The sequence below is a fragment of the Takifugu rubripes genome, chromosome 19, assembly GCF_901000725.2.
Source record: "Takifugu rubripes chromosome 19, fTakRub1.2, whole genome shotgun sequence".
Lineage (NCBI taxonomy): Eukaryota > Metazoa > Chordata > Actinopteri > Tetraodontiformes > Tetraodontidae > Takifugu > Takifugu rubripes.
The window spans coordinates 17,791,975-17,813,425 of record NC_042303.1 but is presented as its reverse complement, the minus strand read 5'-3'; the positions used below and the strand labels follow the sequence as shown (position 1 = coordinate 17,813,425).

Below are 21,451 nucleotides of genomic sequence, written 5' to 3'. Positions count from 1 at the left end.
TCTACTCAAACTCTGTCAAAGGCCTCTTGAAAAGGTCTTGTTGTCTTTTACAATTGCAGTCAGAGGAGTCACATCTATCATTTGAGCAGCTTCCCCCAGCCTGCTTCATGAGGTGTAAGTGATCTTGAATCCATTATTTATAACATCCACCATTACGGTGCAGAGTGGGACTCTGCTGCATGCAGCGCTGTTGTGCTAAACAGTTCTCCGGCAGAGAAATGCACTCGTGCCCCGGCGCTGAAAATCCGCTCTGATTAATGCTTCACGCTGTCACAGCACGCAAGCGTTTACGGGGGGAGACCCGAGTTGATGCCGAGCAACACGGTGAGGCAACGCGTGGGGCTGAAGAGGCTGTGTCCTGGTGACAAGAGGGCCCGAGGGTTTATAGAGGAGATATTAACATCTGACCATATCAATACACTTTTATTGATGGATTATAGTGTCCGGTTAGCTACGGCCACTCAGCGAGGCGTTTGAGGGTGAAATGCTAGCTCTTGTAAATGAAGTGGAGAAAGTCAGATGCTATTATCAGAGGCGGGATTGTCCACCAAGAAAATGTCAACGTTTATCTCGCGAGAGCCGCGGCACGACGTCCAAATTTGCTGACCAAAAAAAGATTTAATTAGAGTCGTTTAATAACTGAGATTGCAGCAAAAAAACGGAGAATCTTTGGGTTCCTTTTTTCACTTTTACAGAAATAAAGAAGGGATTTGCAAAGCGCTGAAGCATCTAAAGAGATAATCATTTACTGCATCTTCCTCTATGAAGCCGTCAGTGTGTGTTAATATCAGCTGAGCCGGCCTCACGCTCATGACAGGACCAGCAGGAGAAGACGGCTGTGGCCAATTTGGGGCCTTTTTTCCAGCACTATAACAAGTCTTTAGTTTAAGAATCCAGTTGACAGATCCTAAAAAGATGAGGTCCCCACACAAACATCAGAAGCAGCGTCCGTGAGACCCGCCCAGATATGCAGGAGCATGAGACACCCTGAAGGATGCTCCTCTGTCTCCCACATCCTCCAGGACAGGCAGATCTTTGGAGGCCACACAGACCTTCATAGGCTCCTTCTGGCCTGCCTGTTCCTCAGACCTGAATCTGCTCCAGCACCTCTGGAACATCGTGCATGATCATTATTATGTTCTTTAGGATTTCTGGTTTTAAAATACCATTTTTTGTTAACCCCAAATGAAAGCACTGTATTTATCATGAACAGATTAGCCCCGTGGCCCCTGAAGCGGCGAATCGATTATATTGCTTTCCGTGGATATTCCATGATGCATCTTGTAAAACAATTCAACTGTCGGCATCCTTCATCCACATCATATCAGATTTTTATTCCGCATTAATACCCAAGCAGGGAAACATTGCACTCAGAGTTCTCTAATTACAATGCAGCTAATGTGTTATTTCCTCCCCATGTGGGATTACTTTCATCCATCCCATTAAGATGCACATTTTGTTTGGATACTCAAATTACAAACTCCATATTAAATCCGACTGCGCAAAAGGCATTGATCATAGCCCCCGATAGCTGCACTCCAACTTTGATTTAATTTGCGCTTCCATTAATATCTATGAGACGTCCGATTGTCGTCTTGGGCATATTGATGGTATTGTGAGCCTTGCCTTCATATAATGTTCCCCAGCGGCAAAGAGGAAATGTTACAGAGAATTAGGCCGAGAAGCAGGCTCAGTGGAACTGGCACTGCAGTCAGAAATTCATTACCCTAATAAATAGATGGGGGAAAGTCAGATTCTTTAGGAAAATATCTCTCACTTTATCACCACAAAACTGCTGAAAAGACGCCGCTTTGGCCCGAGCGTGACTGAAAGATCTCGTTATTCCCAGTGCACCCACAGGCTCTTCTGGTGTCCCCGCGAAGTCTCGAAAATCAGCCCGAGTTTTTGGTAAAAAAAAGCAGTTTGTCCCTCACGAGTCCCGAAGAGAAAGCAGTTAAGTTTGTGTTTGAGCGTTCAGACTAAAAGGAAAACACAAACCCAGGTAATTCTCTGTGATCTGGATGGTGTCACGCCGATTTCTCCTGTTGATTAATGAAGTGCCAAGTGGGTATATGTACTGTTGCCTCCCTTTGTTAAAGCCCTGACACCCGGTTCTCTGTGGGGAAAACACTTCTGGAGTCTGGAGACATGAGTTATGCTGTAATTAATGCAATCATGAAGATGAAAATAGCTGTTGTTGCGACTCGCAGGACAATGAGGAGCCGGTAAGCTGGAGAAGAGGAAGATTTATCGTTGCGCAATCGCGGTTGGAGGCCGGCGAGCCCGTTTCTCCACCTTCTAAACGCAGCATCTGCTGAAACAAACGCGCTTTCGGGTCAGACGTCGTTTTCAGTGGGTGTTTTTTGTTTTCAGAAGGGGGTGGTGGGGTTGGTGTGTGTGTGTGTGTGTGTGTGTGTGTGGGGGGGGGGGGGTGCCCTTCTAATACGACGCTGCCCGAGTGATTCATGTGCAGGTCATTAAAAAACTCGTCTTTTGAAAGCGTCGGGCTGCTCAGGTGGCAAAGCATTCGCAGCAGAGACGTGTCGTAAATACAGCACGCTGCATTTCAAATGCCATAAATAGGGGACACCTAAAGACCTTGCATGATTGCAGACGCCTAATCATTTAATTTATGCCCGTCTAAAGGAGATCTCATTAACATTCGAGTAGCACTCATCTGTCTAGCAGGATCATTCCAACGGCTGCATCCCTCTCAGATGGATGGCATCTGTTTGGGCACCTCAGCCTGGTCGCACCTTCTCCCATTCCCCTCCAATGTCATGAGAGACACCGCGTGCAACTCTCAGAGTTTGTGATTTGTGATCCGGTGATTTTTGTTGCTCTTAGACACAAAGTTAAAGTCATAATCTGGAGGTGACGGCGGTGGGGCTGGTGCTGGAGCGGCCGTTTCCTGAGCGACATCCTCACCAAACCTTTGGCTGAAGACGAGCGACGCCGTTGGTGCGTGCACAGCAAACGCGTGCATGGACCAAATTCTATAACGGTGGTGGGTTGTTGGCAGACAGCTGCTTTGTTCTCTGGTCAAATTTGGCTTTTTTCACTTCGAACCACAAACGTTGCTCTCAGACAGGCCGACACCGGATCCGACAGTTCGCGTTTTCGTCGAGGTAATAAAATTTCCTTCATAAGCCAAACTCTCAAAAAAAAAGGAAGTCACAATTTAACACGTTAACACACCCTTTCATTCCAGATTTGCAGTTTCTGACCTTATATTGTGGTGTTGGAAGTGTTTTAATGTTTGAGCAAGACTCGATGATGCTAAATGTATCTGTGTAAACCCCGAGGTGACACTTGATCACCATTATTTGATGCTTACAGCACATTACGGAGCTCATTCCTCCCCAAACAAACATAAAGATACAAAGACAAACAGGAGAAGCCGAGCTGTGGCTCATCCTCGTGTCAGTCCTACGTGCACGAGTCTCTTCTTTTTAGTGTTTGATGTGTCGTCACTGGCAGTTTGGGAGGAATTTGGGACGTGATTCCACTTCAGGTTCATTCTGTGTGGAGTTTGCATCTTCCTTCATGTCTGGGTGGATTTTTCTGGCAATTCACAATCAACTCTGTGTGTGTGTGTGTGTGTGTGTGTGTGTGTGTGTGTGTGTGTGTGTGTGTGTGTGTGTGTGTGTGTGTGTGTGCGTGTGTGTGTGTGTGTCTTAGCTCACGTTTGAGGACCTAATAAGTAATACACAATGCAAAAAGTGACAAAAAAATGTTAAAAGGCAGAGGGATATGAGGAATTGGCATTTTAATTACATTAGATGCACATTTAAAAAAAACAAAGCACAGACGGGTGACCGAGGCATTCTTTTCTCTACATATTTAGCACCCAGCAGCATTTTGATGTCTCTAACAAGAACACAATAAATTGTTCCTCATTATTCAGTAATTAACTCCGATACACCGGGTCCTCATCCCTCTGTGCCGTGCTCTAAATCACCTTCTCCTCCCCTCTCTTACTCCAGCTACACAGCTCTTTAATTTCCTCAGTGCTGTGGGGGGTGGAGGCAGGAGGATAGAACGGGGGCACCCACAGCTTGATGCACTCCATCATCCCTTTGCCACCCTCTTGTCACCCCTTTTTGCATTATCCAAGTACACGATTCTACTCCTCATTTCGCCCCCACCCCCTTATCCATGCCAGCTCCTGGCCAGAATGTGTGTGCTGGTAGGGCTCCTGGATTAAGAAGATAAGTGCATGTGTGTGTGTGTGTGTGTAAAACTGCTCGTACTATCAAAGCATCCGTCCTCTCTTCGCCATTCTCTCCCTTCTCCGCTCTTAATTGTTAAAACAGGATTATTAATTGGAGGCTGAGTTGAATCACCTGTCATTTCAAGAGGGAATCATCTGCTGATTGAAAGGTATCATAAAAACCTGCCCAGGGCCTGGTTCTTGCTGGGCCCGCTGGGAGTTCCCTTTGTGCCTTGAAAATGTCTGCCCATGGGCGCACAGCTCACTTACTTTGTGCTGCGGAGATTAAGGCGAGCAGACATGGGTGACACACATCCACACGCGTGGCCCAAATATAGATCCAAGAGAGTCAGTGGTGTCAGTTGCAATTCCAGGAGGATGTTGCAGGGAGCGTTCCTTTTCCACTGTACTATTAACGCCCCTGACCTAATTGGGGATGATGCTCACACAAACCACTTCTCTTCCTGGGAGTGAGGTCAGGTTCATTTGATGGGATAATTGTGGAATTGTCATCCAAATTAGGACGATAGACGGGATGAGAAAAAATAGGACATCTGACAAATTTCACGGCAGTTATTTCCAGTTATTTCATTATTGTCCTGCTGCTCTGATGGTCCAACCATGCACGTATGTGGTGCTGGCCAAGACACTGTGCTCAGACGGTGGGTGTAACTGCAGAAGGGGACTTATGAGATACCCATGCACCTTTAACAGAAATGATGTCACCAGAAATACGCCCCGGCATTCCTCACTTCGGGACGTTTGTCTGCAGAAACCAGCAGTGCCCTTCGAGGAGAATCACTGCTGAGGAGAATCACTGTGAAAACGTTGGCAGTATTAACAGAAAAGAACAGGATTAAATTATTCCGAAGGCGCATCCACATTGGAAGCTCCGGGATCCCATTTTTCCACACGGACTTAATTTTGAGGACCGCTACATTTGATGCTGACATGCCCGCTGTTTGAAATAAAACCCCTCTAAACACATGGCATTAATATTTAACGGCGTTGCTTCCTCAGGAGGCCACTCTGGGCTGCAGTGTGGTGTCAGGAGGGAGACGGTATTAGTGCTGTGTGCTCAGGAGGAAGAGCAGCTTCACACTAATGAAGCGATCAGGGCCTGAACTCTGAAGAAAGCTCATATCCGATTAGTGAGCAGAGACGCATGTAAACAGGGCCAAGCCGCGTGCGATTAGCTCGCTTCGCTAATGCGAGTCTTGTGTCACCAAACAATACGGGGGCAGTTTGCGGTAGTTTGAAGTGTTTTGATAGCAACAACACGTTTCCCGTTTAATCACTTGGGTCTTGTGGTTTCTTTCTGACCCTTTGCACAAGTGTTTTGAATTAGGCTGCAGACCAGAGGCGAGCATGCAGGATAATGGGTGAGCGCCGTCCTCTGTGCAGCCATTAAGGGGCATGCGTGTGTTGTGCGACAGTGAAAACCACCTGACCTTGTCCTCGGCCGAGATGGGACAGCATTTGAACCCGGGCCTGTAAAAGACATGCTGTTTGGATGTCATTAAAAGGCACTAAACCTGCGCAGCCCCCACGACTCCCAAAGCCGTCAGGTAATTTGAAAGAGCTCCAGCGATTTTAAGATGTGCAGATGTTTTTGTTTTAAAACTGGCATCTGTTTGTGCAGACACACTTTATGTTGGAAAACCCCACAAAGGACCTGCGGTGGGTTTTATGGAGCCAGAGCACTCAGCTTTGTAATTGTAGAGCAACCTAATGAGAAAATTGGTCACAAGCAGATTTGGCTGCAGATGTTACCTGCACGAGAAACATTGACATGAATTTATTCCTAAAAAAACATGCATTGTTGTCTGAGCTCATCTGATGTTTGCAGCTTTAATCACTGGCTATGGAATTTAGCATATAGAGATTTTATTTCATGATTCCTAAAGCAAAATATGCAATAAAACTCTTTGAGTTGGTTTGTAGATGGGAATTTTCCCATCATGCAACAGCAGCTCTCAAACCTCCACATCACTGCAGCGTCTAACTGCAGCTACAGCAGTTGTTGGTACTTCTGGGCTGTAATAATCTCTGTGTTTGTAGAGCGACACTAGCCCTTCGCTCTTTACATGTAATGGCAGAAAACAAATATTTGGTAACTGAGGCTGATCCTGTAACTCTGTGGTCCGTTCCTCTGCTCGCACGTTGACCCTTTGGGGAAATCACAAGGCTTGAGGACGGTGTTGTGTTGTGTACTGTTCCCACACTGGCGTAACGGCACCATTTCCCGTTATTTGACAAGGACATATTTCAGATTGAAGTGATCCAAAGAGCGATCTCCCACTTGAGAGAACTGTTTTGGAGGAGAGAAGCAGAGGAGAGCAACAAGGACAAGTGTCCTACAAATGCCAAACCCACCAGCTCCTGGGTGTCCAGTGGTACTTGAACTGAAATAGACGAGCTCAAAGGGGGACAAGGCTTCACATTCCTTTTTTTCCATACTTCAGAGACTGGAGTGCTTATTGGTGTGTCACTCTTTCCTCATGGAATATAGCAGGCTGTCAAGGCCAGCACGGTGTTTGTGATAACAAGGTTTTACTGGTGTACAGTTAATATTCTAAACACTGATGTTGGGCTGATGTAAAAATCCCATAGAAGGAGATGCAAAGCAGGTACTTGTTCTTTTTCTCCCCTAATGATGGAATTTAATCTCTGGAGAGCAGCAAAGATATTACATCTTCAAGTTATATTTATTCGATGACCACATTTTGCTAGACTACAATCCTGAAATAGCTCTTCTTGGTACAAGAATAAGAAACATCCTCAAGGTTGCCAGGCAGCAGGAGTGCGTGGATGTTTCGTTTGTGGCCGAGTTCTCGGGATTCAAGCGCAAACTCGTGCTGAGGGCAAGAAAATGGGAAAAGGTCTAACTTCTTGGCAGGTGCATTCAAAAGCTCAAAAACTCAAAAGTTGCGATTTCCTATTAAATTGATGTGCAGACTGATCATGTCTCTTTCATACAAGAGGCGGGAAAACGTCGCCGCATGCACAAACAGGGGACGGGATCTTTCCAAAGCTTCTAATGATAGCAGATTTCAGAAACCTCCATGGCCAACTCCAGACAGTTGCTCGCATCCTGACAGGAGCTGAACAGACCACAGTCCAGGTCTATGCAGGCGTCTTCATCGCTGCCCCGAGTCGCCTCTGCCACAGCGTCCACGTGTCTGTAGCTGGGGCAGCAGTTGTGGGTGGACGTCTCGCAGGAAGCAGGGAGGAGCCGAATCAGGTCGTAAAAGTGGCAGAAGAGGCAGCTCAGGACCATTTCAGCACAGTCAACTGTGGGAGAAACAGGACATTCAGGTCTTTGAGACGGGACTGATGAGCACCGGCCATGTGTGGAGGTTTAATTGTTTATACTGCTGCCTATTGGAGTCACCACCAACAGTGGCGTAAATGGGGAAACTGGGATTCCATAAACTGGCATTAGTCACCTGAGGCTCAGGTGATGACAGTGGTGGAGGCTTGATGGGTACGCAGGTGAATCACTCATATTTTGTTCATGAAACCATTGAAATTACATATATTTCAAATTGCATCTTTAAATTAATTAGCGTTGCTTAATTACCCATTTATATACAGTCATGGGGGTTAATGATGTCTGCTGCAGTTGCTACGGTCTTCTGGGGGGGGCATCATTTGCATTAGTCTCCATTTTTTCCACTTACTCCGTAATTCATATTTCCATAATTGATCACTTGAACTGCGTCCTAATTTCACGTGTAGAAAAAAAAAGCAACGATTTAAAGTTACTTTTAATCAGATTTACTGAAGAATCGGTGTCGTTTCCTGCGTGAACGTGTTTCATCGGCCAGGTGTCACTCACCATCCTTGTTGGTCGGCCCGGAAGACAGAGAGTCCGTGGAGGACGAGCTCGCTCGGAACGTTTTCAGGGAGAACAGAGGGGAAGAAGAGCTTCCACAGGTGTTTGGCTGCTGAGCACCTCTGTCTCCAGCGGTCCCCGCACACCCATGTTCCGAGGGGCCTTCAGGGCCCCTGCCCTCACACTGCAACCGTTCTGGCTCAAAAAGAGGGCGTTCAACACGTTAGCAACAAAAGCAGCACCTTCCCTCTGTCAGCTGTTTGTTTTCCCAAAAATGTGAAACTGCATGAATGAAAAGTCCGACTCCTCATAAACGGGAAGATACGCCGGGAAAACGAGACAAACGATTTGGCGTGGAGGCTGCGGGACGCTCGGCGTCCAGGAGCAGACGGCTGTGTTGGTGTCTGATTTAAATAGATATTAATGAGTTGTTGCACTGACTGCACACTGTTTACTTTTTCATCACCTTTTCCAAATGAATTATTCAGATTTCCTTTCGCCGTTTTATTTATTTAATGTCTAATGATTAATTCACGCTCGGGAAACAATTTTTGAAAGCCGGATAAACTATCAGTTGTCTTCCCGACGCTGAAAAGCAAACGGACGCAGCTCCGCTCGCCATAATCCAACAGTGGTGAACTGTTGTCAGGCGGAACACGCTCAGGTGGGCCGGCCGGCGGGGTTCAGGGATTGGAGCCGAAGTGAAGAACCTGAGGGCGGCTAATTGATGCAGATCAGTTCAAAACAAACATCCCGGTTAGTGTCATCCGGGTGCATGTTTGGGAGGCAGCCGGTACCCTCCAGAGCTATCTGGGAGTAAAGCTGGTCGGTGCCCATGACCATTAGTTGATAGAGAAGTAAGGCCTGCAGGCATGCCATGCATTTTTCAGGTTTTGTTCCAGTGCTTCACCCAGACATATTCTCTCATTAGGCTGCACAGCTACTCACATCAGTAGGTCTGATGCAATTTAAAATTCATGTTTTAAATCAAATTCGCGGCACATCAAAACCCACGGAGGAGGAAAGCTGCAGATTTTTCAAGCTCAACCAAGAAACAATTGATGAGAAACACATGTGAGTGCTGCAGAAGTTGTCCAACTTTAAAAAAAATAAATAAAAAAAAGCCCAGTAGTGCAGTTACCAGGAAGGAATTGCAGAGATTTACAGGAAACAGTGACTCAGTGGTGACTTTCAGACCTGAGTCACATTAACTTACCTCCTCTCACCCGTGCTGAGCTCTCCTCAGCAGTGTTTACGCTCCCTTTGTCTCTCTCCTCCGCTCTCAGAGTCATTTCATCTGCCATCTGGTCCATTGCATCACAAATGAAAAATGCTCTCCGGGTGACAAACCTGTTTACATCAAACCAAAAAGATGTGTGTGTTCACCACAGAGGCCGGCTGGAGTCGGCGTCCGACGCTGGGGTTCTGCGGCGGGGCTCGGCTGGGAGCAGCCTCTCGCCCTGGCTGCTGTTTGTCTCGGCAAAGCTGAGAGCATCCAGGACGAATTATCCTTTACATTTCACAGAGTCCATTTGGCCGGCTGCCGGCTGCACTGAAGCCTCTCCAATGTTCCAATGACGCCGGCAAAAAAATAAAAAAAAAAACACCGAAGATCCGCTGCTATTAAAACATCAGCGGGACAAAGTCAGCAACATTTTATTAGTTGGACTTACTTTCCTTTATGAAGTGCTAATGAAGCCAGGAAAGTGCAGGGCATTACACACTAAAAGGAAAAATCACATTAACACTGCATCTACCTATATAAATGTATTATGAAGCAACGCAGACAAAAGGCATTATCATCCGCATTAATGCTGATTTTGCTGACTGCACGGGCTGCTGACGACATTCCCTCCTGCCACGTCTGACTGTGATGCCACTCAACACGTGCATGAAGTTTGTTTGTTGGGAGAGAAGCAGGCAGCTAAACAGCAGCGCTGAGCTGCGTTCTGATTCTGCCCAACACAGGCCGACCAATTTACTCTAATTAGGCTCAACGCTAGAGTTGCATTTTAATAGATGTCGTGCTGTGTTTGCATATGTTTAGAGAACAAGAGCTATGCTAATTGAAAAATTAAGATGTGAGTATTTGTCTGCTCAGCTCTCTGCAGCTCTCGCTGTAAATGTGCCTCCTGAAGAGGACGGCCAGAGGTGCTTTCCTCACCCTCCTCGCAGATCTGAACTCACCATGTTGCCCTCGTTGTTTCCCACACTGCAGATTGTGTCTAATTGCTGATCGTTGGCCAGGACCCGTCACAGATCTTAAAGCTTTTCCAACAGCAGCGACAGGCTGAGATCTCGTCCAGGGAAGATCGGCAGGATTCCCGCTCCTCCTGAGCAGGCAGGAGGCTAAAATATGGAAGAAACAAACAGCTGGACTCAACCTAAAGCCTCCAACAGCTGAGAAAGTTCTTTAACTCTGATGAAATCAGTGAGTTTTGATTGCGAAACCAGCTGATTCATCGGTAACAGTCGGACTCCTTCTGTCCGTTTCCTGTTATCTCATCAGGTATTTTAATCAACATATTTATTTGTTTTATTGGAGCGTCTGAGGTTGTTGAACATGCTGGGGCAGACACCCCCCCCCCCCTTTGCCCTTAATGAGTTCCACAGAGAATAAATGTCATCGTTAGCTCTGGTGATGAGAAAAGTCTCCCTCGTCACCTTGAGGCCAGCGAACACAAAGGAAAATGGCGTTTGATGTCGTATTCACTTTTTTCCCCATACATCGTTAAACCTCGTGGAGGTTTTTTTTTTTTTTAACAATCAAAAAGTCAGTTTGCTCATAGAGCTTCAAAACTTGTGCTTCTTTAATTTGGAATGATCATTTACGCTTTACAGTTGTTGATTTGGAGATTTCTTTTTTTGCTGTGTGTCAGTTGACGTCATCGTGTTGGTTCTGATTCGGTTGCTTAGATGAAAGATTCTTTGTTTCCTATAAATTCACTTTGAAGTAATACTAAAGCGGGAATGTAATTCAAAAACATCTCTTTCTGGTGGGCTGATAACTCACTGGAGGATTAGAATCTTTATTTTGGACCACAGAATTTACGGAGGAGCACTTTGTTCTGATCCATTTAAAGCTGCACCTTAATGCAGCGCTCACCTTATGTGCTCTGGGGAACGTTTCTGCTCCATCCATTAAGAACACAATAATTCATTTCCAAGATCATTCGGCCCTAATTGAACACGTCTGTTATATTAATTTTCCGACACCTTTAAGGACACCTGCTTACCTTTATGGCAGCCCAGCGAGGATGGGGGGGGGGGGGGGGGTCTCCTGCTGCTTTCACAAAAGGAAGAATCCACCGTTTCCAAATTAAAACGGCAGATAAATGACCTTACACAGCAAAGGAAACCAGAGAGGGACGGGGTGGGGTAAATTGGCGTCTATGACTTAAACCAACTGGGGATTCTCTCCACAGTGGAGGAAGTGAGTTTCCTGAGGCTACAGCCCCACCTGGGACCCCCACGTGATCCACAGGGTATTTCCAAAACGCCTTGAAGTTATTCAACCCACTAAAAGGCTAAATAGAATTTTTTTTCTATTAACATTTAGGGTGTATTGTTCTGATTTTATGCTTCTTTACTGGTTTGAGGCCATCGTTTTCATTTTACTTTGTCAATAGAGCTGAAGGGTCCATTCTTGGCTCCCTGTGTCTGTGTTATGCTTAAAAGGATCCATAAGCAGCATAAAAGCCTCTGTCTTATTTTACTCCATTCCATGAAAGGAATGTCTAGAATTTTAGAACTGATCCCCATTGCACTTTCAACACACGTGGAGAATAAATTCAATTATCTATGTGACGTGAACGATTGAACATTTACATTTGCAAAGGATAAATGTTGCAGAATGCCGCGGATACACGCGCTCACGCCCAGGGAGCGTAGAACACACAAACACTGTAGCGTGCAGATGAAAAAACGCTTGTTTCAGGAACAAACCGACTGCCGGCGTCAGTGGAGCGAAGAGCTGCTCCCGGCAGACGTGATGAGGAATAAGCATTATTACAGACCAATTTGCTCCTTCAGATAATCAATGCTGGCACAGACTTAAGTCCTGCTCCACGGGCTAAATGCCTGAATTGATCATTGACGCTTTCTCACCAATAAGCAGTTTAGAATGAGTGATCGGGTGGGGCTAAGAGCGGCCCGGGCGTCGGCTATTAGTGTAATGATGATATGACATCAGACGCTTTCTCTAAAGCATTGTCTTGTTGTTATTGGGCAAGACAGATTATGATTGGGTTTTAGTCAGTGCACATTATGGGATGCTCCTTAAGTAGCATTCATAAAGCAAAGCTCCGTGCTGTGTCACCGTGGTAATAAGGTTAGTGATTCATATATACTTTAGGAGTCAAGAGGAGCACTCTGTAGGACCTGTATTTTCCTGTATTTGTCCTTGCTGTTAAAGATCATGCGTCTTGTTCCTCTTTTGTTCCTCCGCACATCAGACCGAAGGCTGCGTCTGCTTGATATGCCAACTCTGTTTTCACACATTGCCACTTTATCTTTCTAATTACTGTCATTACCGCAGACTCAGATACATCTCATTACAAGGGTAATTGGGACAAACATGAAATGGCCCCCTCTCTTTAAAGTTGGATATCTTTCCAACGTTCAGAGCGGACAGCAGCTGCGTTAGGTGCACAACATCTGTTCCTATTTCAAGATAAAGCAGCTTTATTTGACATCGATAGCGCTCTGAATTTACGCTCCTTTTGATGGATTAAATGCAAAATTAAGACAAATTCAAAGGTGCTTTATCTTCAATGTCTGAATCCCACACCTGCATCACACACACACACACACACACACACACACACACACACACAGACGCACACGCACGCACTTTTACATCAAGTTGGCTCCAACTTTTGATATAATTCAATTTCACGCTGGTCCACATTTCTTCTGCAGCCACATGAAGTCTTCCCCATCTACAACTTAGTTCCTCTGCCAAATATTGACTTTGGGATCTGATTATTAAGCAATTTCCACAAAACTTCAAATTACTATCCGAACAATTATTTTAAAGACGTTACAAGACCCAGTAGACCCCCAAGGTCTTGAAACTGATTATGCAAAAAGATAATTGCTATGAAGATTTAAAAAGAATGAAATTGGTTTGACAAACCTATAAGTTGTGAAGTACAGTGTAAAAGAATACATTTGCTGACGAGGCCTGAGCAGCGGAGGCTTTTCCCGCGTGCTCAGGTGGGCGGGAGGTATCACTCTCTTTATTATCACAGCTAATGGCGTTCCAGATCTGTCCTCAATTATAGCGGATGAGATGAGCTATTAATTAATAATTCTTCTGATAGATAAATTGTGCCATGTTCAGCAGATGTGCACTTCTCAGAGATGAGAGGAGACGCAGATGGAGGCTATTGACCAACAGTGGCCTCATTCTGTGTCCGCCTTTATAGATGCCTGAGCTTCATCTGGGCTTGACACAATGTTATGTTCCTTGTCCCCCCCGTCCTCCTCAAACTGCCAGCCGACCGTCACCGGGCGTCCACGTCGTCCTGATTTACTGCGTGCGACGGCAATGTTGCGTAATTTGTGTTTTAAGAAAAGATATTAATCCGTCTTCACGTTGCAGAAAACGGTTATTCCCCCCCTCCCAGGTTAAATGTGCACTTCCTGAAAAATGACACATCCTCAAGGTACTTTTGAGCAAAGGCTGAGTTGTATAATTTTCCCATAAGCTGGGAGCCTTTAAGTGTAGAAAGGAGGAATTATATGGCTATGAATGGCTTCCTTAATAGTGATATCACTTCCTAGAACAAAAGAGGGAGGCTCCGCAATGGGCTGGCGAGTGTGGACGCTAGCTCGATTGGCCATTTCCCCGGCTTCCATTAAGGTCACGCTCCGCGCCACCGTGCCGGAGAGTGCATGAGTGACAACAGGGCCAAGACGAATGGAAGCACTCTCCCGCAAACCTCGTTAAGGCTGAAATCGCCGAAAAAATAATAGTTATTAAATTAATTGCAGTCATAATCTCGTAAAATATGTGTCAAAAAATTATATGCGGTTCGATTAACACATAACATGGGTGTCAAATCTGTAATAAAACCCTGATCAATAAAACAATAACCATGTTGTTAAAAGCAGTCATTGAAAGGTGCTGCTGGCAGTGAGCTCCAGGGGTGAGCAACCCTTTTAATATAAACGGATTTCATCTTTCCACTGTGTCACCTAAATCACCTCAATGTTTGTGTATACAATTAAAATAAGATAATAAATTGCAGCAATGGATGGATTAGGAAGGCTCCCTTCGACCCCATTCATCAGCCCTTGTCAGCGGCTCAGAAAATGCATGTCTAACAATCTGTTGATTACATTGTGGCGCGAAGAGGGGCCCCCGCCGGGGGAGGGCCGTGACTGCTGCAGGATACATTATTTTAACATATTGTTATGCCTAAATCGATAAGTTTTAAACGAGCGCTAACGACCGCTATTAATTAAACTTCCAGAATCTTTTTATTAGAAAAGTTACCACTTGTGTGCTCGGTTTAATGAATGGTTTATTATTTCATCCGGTTGGCCCTGACCATTATACTCAAATGACCGGTCTTTTATCTTGGAGAGAAATGAGGCAAAGCCTGGTTTATTTGCAGTGCACAGATGATGATAACGCGTCACTTGAAGGGCATATTTGTTTTAAAGCCTTGGAGGAGGAACTGCTCCCACAGTTCGCCTGCCTCGAAACCGCGCTGAAACAATTTCCCTCCTCGCTTTTTTCCTACAAGTTGGCCCTTGAGATATTATTATTATTATTATTCTTTTTATCCGCGTGTTTATATCAGATCTTTTTTTAGCGTGGATGTCGATTTGGGAATTAAATTGTCTTGGCGAGGGACTCGTTCAGATTGAAAATTAATGGTAGTGCAATTAAAACTTTGGAGCCACACTATTTGGTAACAATTATGATAATGACTCAAGCTGGAGGTGTGAATTTCACCAGTGAAGTGGTGTGTGTGTGTGTGTGTGTGTGTGTGTGTGTGGGCAGCGTTTAACACTATTTCCACCAGCATCTTCTGACAGCTGCTGTTGGGAAAATATGGTCTCCTCTGTAAAAGCAGCGCTATTTCCTGACTGAAGGAAGAGCCTGGCTGTTGTTGTCCTGCTGAACGTGTCCTACATGCACAGCTGTAATAGAGTTGTTTATCAGCTCGTGTTGGGAGTAGCTATAGGCTAAGTGTGGTTGAGAGTCACAATTACCGACAGACACAACACGCCGTTTGTCTGCTTATGATTAATGTGCTGGTTCAATGTGGGCCGCCGCAACGACGCAGCGTGATGAAGGATTCCTCTGAGACGCACACCCACGCACACACGCACGCACGCACGCACGCACACACACACACACACACACACACACACACACACTGCTATCAACCAAATTGGATGATCAGTGGGGGAATTTGGCCTCTCTCTGGGGTTTATTCTGCAGTTTGTAGATTTAGCCCTCAGGTTTGAAATTCAGTCAAACTGGGGAACCTTTACCCACTGGTAACTGGGTTTTATTCATTCCTCCAGTAAAATCTCAAAGCTTGTGTCTAGAAATGTTTGTATTTAGATGTTTATTGCATGTTTTCATATCAGAGGATAATTAATCGTCATTATCAGAGGGAAAAACACTTAGTTGTGAAACCTGTTGCTAACGCTAGCAGTGATTAAAACATGTACTGTCAGAGACCTGAGCAGAGTAAATGATGTAAATGAGAGCTGATATAACATCAGAGGAGGATGCCCAGAGCCGGGTTTTCTGTCCTACCAGGCAGAAAAAGCTTCCTCCAGAGAGGATCCCAGGTGATAGCTGGTCTATCTGGCAGGACGGAAAACCCGGCTGGATTATGGCCATCGGGGACTGGATCTGGGCACCCCCAGAATACTTGAAAAACACTTAAAAGATCAACAATTGTGCATTTATTACAAGAATAACTAGGGAAAAAAAGGAAGTGGTAACAGACCAGCCAAATATAAACTGAAATCATTTGAATCAGCCCCCCCTCCTACCACTGGAGAGCTGTAATATAACATATAACATATTTTTGAATGCTGAGCCCTGCAGCTACTGCTGAGAATTACACGTCAAGCCTTGAATCAATGGTCAATAATTGAATGGGTGAATCCCATTGTTCAATTATCTGCATTATCTGTGGAGAGTCCTCTCATTAAACAGGCCGCGGAGGAAGGAGAATAATTAAAAAGATTTGCAGCATGGGCATTTAATGATCACGCTGCTTTAGCCTGATATACTCTGGCAGAGCGGTGAGATCATGAGGGACTGGAGGTAGAGGAGCAGCACCCCCGCCTCCCCCCGCAGCACCAACCATCTCCCCTCTGAAAGGCCTTCAGCTCTGAAGTGACGAGACAGCTGAAACCACACCTCAAAGACGTAAACACACACAAGTGGCGAGAGCCTAAATACACAAGCACCACTTCCATCATGCAGCTCCGGTGGCAGAGATCATTTCACCGTCCTGCTTGGCTCGAGATGTTTCTACCTCTCTGTCTCCACAAGTGTGTCACATGGTCAAGTGTGCTCTTGCACGGTGCTTCTCCAGGATGTTGCTTTTACAGTAAACACGCTTGGAAATAAATGGTTCCCCGTGTCAGCAGAGGCTGTTGAGTCATCCTGACGATGCGGCTTTTTCCTAATAGCTCCGTATTTGAAACACTTTCATGGCTCCTTCAGTGGTGCTTCACTTGATGTTTATAGTATTTACAGGACTTGTATTTAGTATTTATAGGACTTGTTAACAGGAGAAAATATTCATTCAAAAGTATTCAGGCATCTGTTTATAGAGGAGGATCCTGTTCCAGTCCACTAACAGACACTATTATTGCAAATTATTGGGCTAAAACAGCGTATATTTCTTTATTTAAATCTGTTTTAATAGAAGACAAAGCTTTAATAAAAATGATGTGACATGTATATTGTGACCTATTAGAAAAGCTGGGTGCACTTTTCAAGTATATAAGAATAGCATTAAGAATACCACATACCACAGTTATGCATAATGTAAATACGCTGGCAGCTGTATGAACAGGTAGAGCTTAATGGGAAAGAATGCCTCCTGTGTGCTCTACAGCTCTCATTCTTCTACATGAACTAGAGCAAACCTGGGGTATCACCAGAAATAGCACTAAGGTTAATTGAGCAAATATCGCAGGCATCCAGCAGGCAGATTTTACTGTCATTAGAGCTACAGTCTATTTCTGCCACACAGCTCTTTTGGGCAGTCTCAAGATGAAAAGCTGCATAAAAAAGGTGCCGTCAGGGTGTCAGCAGAGATTAATCACACTTGTATCTCTGATCTGTGGTGGCATTTGTAACCGGGTCACCTGTAAAAGATGACTCCGCTGCTAAAACTGCTCAGCCCCCCCTGAAAGTGAGATCCAGCAGCGTAAAATGACTGGAAAGCAGGTGAGTAAAAGCAGCTCCTGAGACATTTCGACCTCCTCAGAATCTGCTAGTGGTTAACCTCACTCACTTGTGTTTATCCTTTTTCAAACGTAAGTGTTCACTTCTGGAACTTGACAGCAAATAAACACTTTTCAGGAGATGAAAATGGAGCCTTTTTTAAATGTTCGTGCTCATTTGCTTCTCTATGTTTCGTAAAATGGCTCCAGGATGACCACAAAATAGGTTCTTCCCTCGTTCTCATCGGAGTTCCTGTTTGTGATGGCATCAGAGCATATAATTCAGAGGTCAAACGCGGCGGCCTGTAGAGAGCCGCCTGTGCCAGCTGGAGTAGCTGTCTGACATTGTGGAGAAGCCGAGAGTCTCAGCGGTGATTTCGCCGCTCCGAGCCCAGACCTTGCAACTTTCCAGAGAACAGAGTTCTGTCTCAAAGTTGAGCGGCTCAGGCCAAGGATTTTCCTTAACCTCTTTTGAAAAACGGACCGCAGGGTGAATTCATAAAAGAGCAGTCTGTTGAACAATTTGTCTTTTGACAGGAAGGAACATTGGAAGCCACCAGAGGGTGGTCAGCGGTGAGTGGCACAGGCCTGCCTGGGGCGGTACCTGCAGGCCATTCCACCTCCTGATTTGTCCGAGACACGGAGGCGAGGGAGCTGCGGCGCGGGCCGCCATCTGGCCTCGGCCTGGGAATTAGGTGGCGAGGTGGGCGTTCTGTGTCAGTGTGGCTCCATCAGGGCCGGCTGAGAGCAGATGTTCTGTGGTGTGTTTGCTCCAGTACGACTCTAGAGGGAAGACGTGTCTATCAGTGGCTGCAGGCTTCCAGGAGAACAGCACATCCTGACCTTGAGGCTGCCGCACGTCAATCCCACAAGTCCGGTGAGACTAAGACGGTTCGTTATCAAACTAAAATAATTAAACAAGCACAAAGCACTTGGAATTTCTACTACAGGTTTATCAATATGAGATATAATAACGCGGATCAATTTCAAAGTGTTTTGATGAAAGAACTTTACCCACTCAAGGAAATGTTATCAATGATTTTACTTTGGTTTTAGGGTGTCCTAAAGTAAGAAAATAGCAGGGCAAAGAGTCCATAATCTGTCATTATATTTCAGCAGTCAATCAGTTTTAATCAGTCAATTATATGGGACTAATTTAACAGCCTGCAGGTTGAACTATCTCCTCATCAAAACACTGCGTATAGGAACTTTATCGAGTGGATGAAATGTAGAAGTGCGACACACTGTCCATGTTGGCTGATAAAGAGCAAAAGCAGACAAAGGATTAAAGAAGAGAATGAGAAGGAGGACAGACTGCTGCTGCTTGAAGTTACTGAAATCTTGCTGAGGATGTGCTAAGAAAAAGATGCCCTATGGTGGAACTGATGTGCAAATAACAGCTCGACAGAAAAGCTTTTTAATCACTTTGAGAGAAGAAGGAGAAGAAGAAGAAGAAAGCTAAGGTCTGATACTGGAGGAATTATTTAGATATTCTGACACTGCTGGAGAAAAGGGCCATATTACAGCAGCGAGAATGAATCACAAAGCAATACTTTGCTCACAAACACAAATAAGTCATTTTAATATTTGAAGACGTTTCGGTAAAATAGGAAACCTTAGTTTCCTAAATCTTGGCGTCACTATTTGACTGGATGAAAATGTTACAGGCTGGCATTTAGAGTTCAGTCCTCACTCACCTATATAAAAAAATAACATCTGTTGAAGAATATATTAAGCTTAAAAATAACTGTACAGAGATCACCGGGCAAAGTACAGTCAACCAGATGTCGCCTTTTAAAGTGGCCAGATGGAACAATGAAAGTGGGATTGGAAATTAGAAAGCGCTGTGAAAGGTCAGATCAATTAAGAGAGCTGTGTTGGCTGCCATGTGACAATTAAGGCAAGTTTAAAGTACTTGAGCTAACAGGGCAGCGTTGTGAGTGGCTGTCGCTGGGAGATACTTCTTGGCGGCGTGGAGACGAGCACATGCAGGATGGGGGAGCTTCGCCGACTGAAGTGCATTTACACCAGGGTCAAGGTTAATGACCCGTGCAGATAAACCTGAAAGAACGCCTCACAGCACTGCTCACGACCTTTGTCCATCAGTATTAAGGAGCCAATAAATTAGAGCCGTGACTTTAAATGACATTGAAATCAACACCGCTCTAATGAGAGAGAGAGAGAGAGAGAGCGAGAGAGAGAGAGAAAACGAGAGAGCGATGGATAGAAACGGGTCAGGAGTCCGAGGTTTGAATGTATCAAAATGTTTAATAACTTGGAATTACTGCCCATGTCAAAGTTTGGATATTAAGTGAACACGTACCACAAGGGGGCAATGTTTGCATTGTTTGTGTGCATCCTCCCCAGGCACACACACACACACACACACACACACACACACACACACACACACACACCCACACCCACCTACATTTGTGCCTTACACATTTGGATCAAGTACAGTTTAGCAGTTCATTTACATTCCTGTATGTTATCAGAAGGCGCGATAAGCTGCTTCCTGCTGCAACAACAGCTCAGCCTGCCTGACAAACAGGACCGCGAGCTCTTCACGTTGCTTTTTACAGGGCATAATAAGTGACAGACTCAAACAGACACTCCTCTGTTTTCTCCAGTCCTTATCGGTGCTGCCTTTGCACCAGAGTAACATCTGTTGTCTTCTGTGGCCCTTCCTCCGAGCGGATTAATGCACCTTTGTTCGGGGTGGTCAAGCATAGCGGTTGGGCCTGGCATGGAACACTGCAAGAAGAAAAGGAAGCAGATTATTTTTTCCACACTTAAACAAGACCATTTAGGAATCTCTCACACAATTTGTTCTGTTGATTCTTTCAAAGTTCTGCTGTAAGCACTTTTGCAGTGTGCAAACGGAATTATTCATCGCATTAATGATAACATAAATGCAGTGGCGACAGAATTTAATGCACCCACGGAGAGGAACCTTTATTTACTCACGCGAAAGAATACATTACAATACTTTTTTGCAAATCAGGATGTCTGTAAAATGATTCTTTTGAACCGTTTCCCCGCCACGCTGAGAAGGATATATGTTAGGTCTGCTAATATCTCCATTTGCATGTCGTTAAAATACAGTTTTAATTATAGATAAGGCTAACCTGCGATAGCGCCACCTCTAAAGCTCTGGCACACTCACGCTGTACTGTTCACACAGAATTTCTTTTGATTAATGCAATAGTGTTGTCGAGAAGATAAGATGGTGGAAAAGTAAAATGTGCACTGAGAACAGAACTAATGCGAACGCCTTCTCTCTCCTGTTTAGCTGAACGGCCTCGTTCACCACAGACAGAGAGGGTTAAACCTGGCAGCAGGTGCATCGCTGCTGCCTCCGCGCGTAGCTGTTGTCGGGCTGGACCGCTCACGCCGCTCTCCCCTCGCTGTGTGTTGTGCTGCTCCGCCGGAATGTGGGAATTAATTAGACAAATTGTATAATGGACTTTGGCACATAAAGATGTGGCGGCCTGGAAAGACTGGCAGCATCCTGCAGCTCCCATTGTCCTTGAGGAACTCGCATCCAGATGTTCAAAGGGATTGGAGGATGACCTCTCACCCGCTGCTAATTATCATCTGAATGACAACATGGCCCAGATCAATAGTTCCCAGTCACAGTTTGAAGATCACAGATAAGGAGCCACCTTGTTGTCAGAGTGAAAATGCTAATGTAATTAATGTTCAATAATCCTCTGGCATAAGATCTGTGAGTGGATATTAAAGCTGTAAATTTTCTCCAAACAAGCACGTGTGAGGGGAAACACTCGCACCTGCTGAACGAGAGCGCCCGTTTTAGCCAACGGACCGTTAGCGGCAGTGGACTGCAGAGTAAGTATCAAAGAGAGGAGACTTCCCGCTGAGAGTGAACCTCATGATGAGGTCAATGGACTGTTTAAAATGGTGTCAGACTACCTCAGTGCCCTCCCAGAGCTCTAGTTGTG

General features: G+C 45.2%; 1 protein-coding gene across 4 annotated transcripts; it reads right to left on the bottom strand.

Annotated features, from left to right (window-relative positions):
- Positions 1 to 6,135: 6,135 nt before the first annotated feature.
- mdfic2 (MyoD family inhibitor domain containing 2) lies at positions 6,136 to 10,454 on the bottom strand. Of its 4 annotated transcripts, XM_029827520.1 has the most exons (5): positions 10,239 to 10,454; positions 9,725 to 9,774; positions 9,438 to 9,612; positions 8,055 to 8,246; positions 6,136 to 7,507 (listed from the first exon to the last, which is right to left on the bottom strand). In XM_029827520.1, exons 3-5 carry the CDS (start codon positions 9,544 to 9,546, stop codon positions 7,251 to 7,253), a joined length of 558 nt encoding a protein of 185 aa, XP_029683380.1. In that variant the 5' UTR covers positions 9,547 to 9,612; positions 9,725 to 9,774; positions 10,239 to 10,454; the 3' UTR covers positions 6,136 to 7,250. The 4 variants fall into 4 exon arrangements, 3 of the variants coding, with proteins under 3 accessions (XP_029683380.1, XP_029683381.1, XP_029683382.1); XM_029827521.1 differs by lacking the exon at positions 9,725 to 9,774 and having other exon boundaries at positions 9,438 to 9,671; XM_029827522.1 differs by lacking the exons at positions 9,438 to 9,612; positions 9,725 to 9,774 and adding an exon at positions 9,268 to 9,401 and having other exon boundaries at positions 6,137 to 7,507.
- Between the last annotated feature and the right edge of the window lie 10,997 nt (positions 10,455 to 21,451).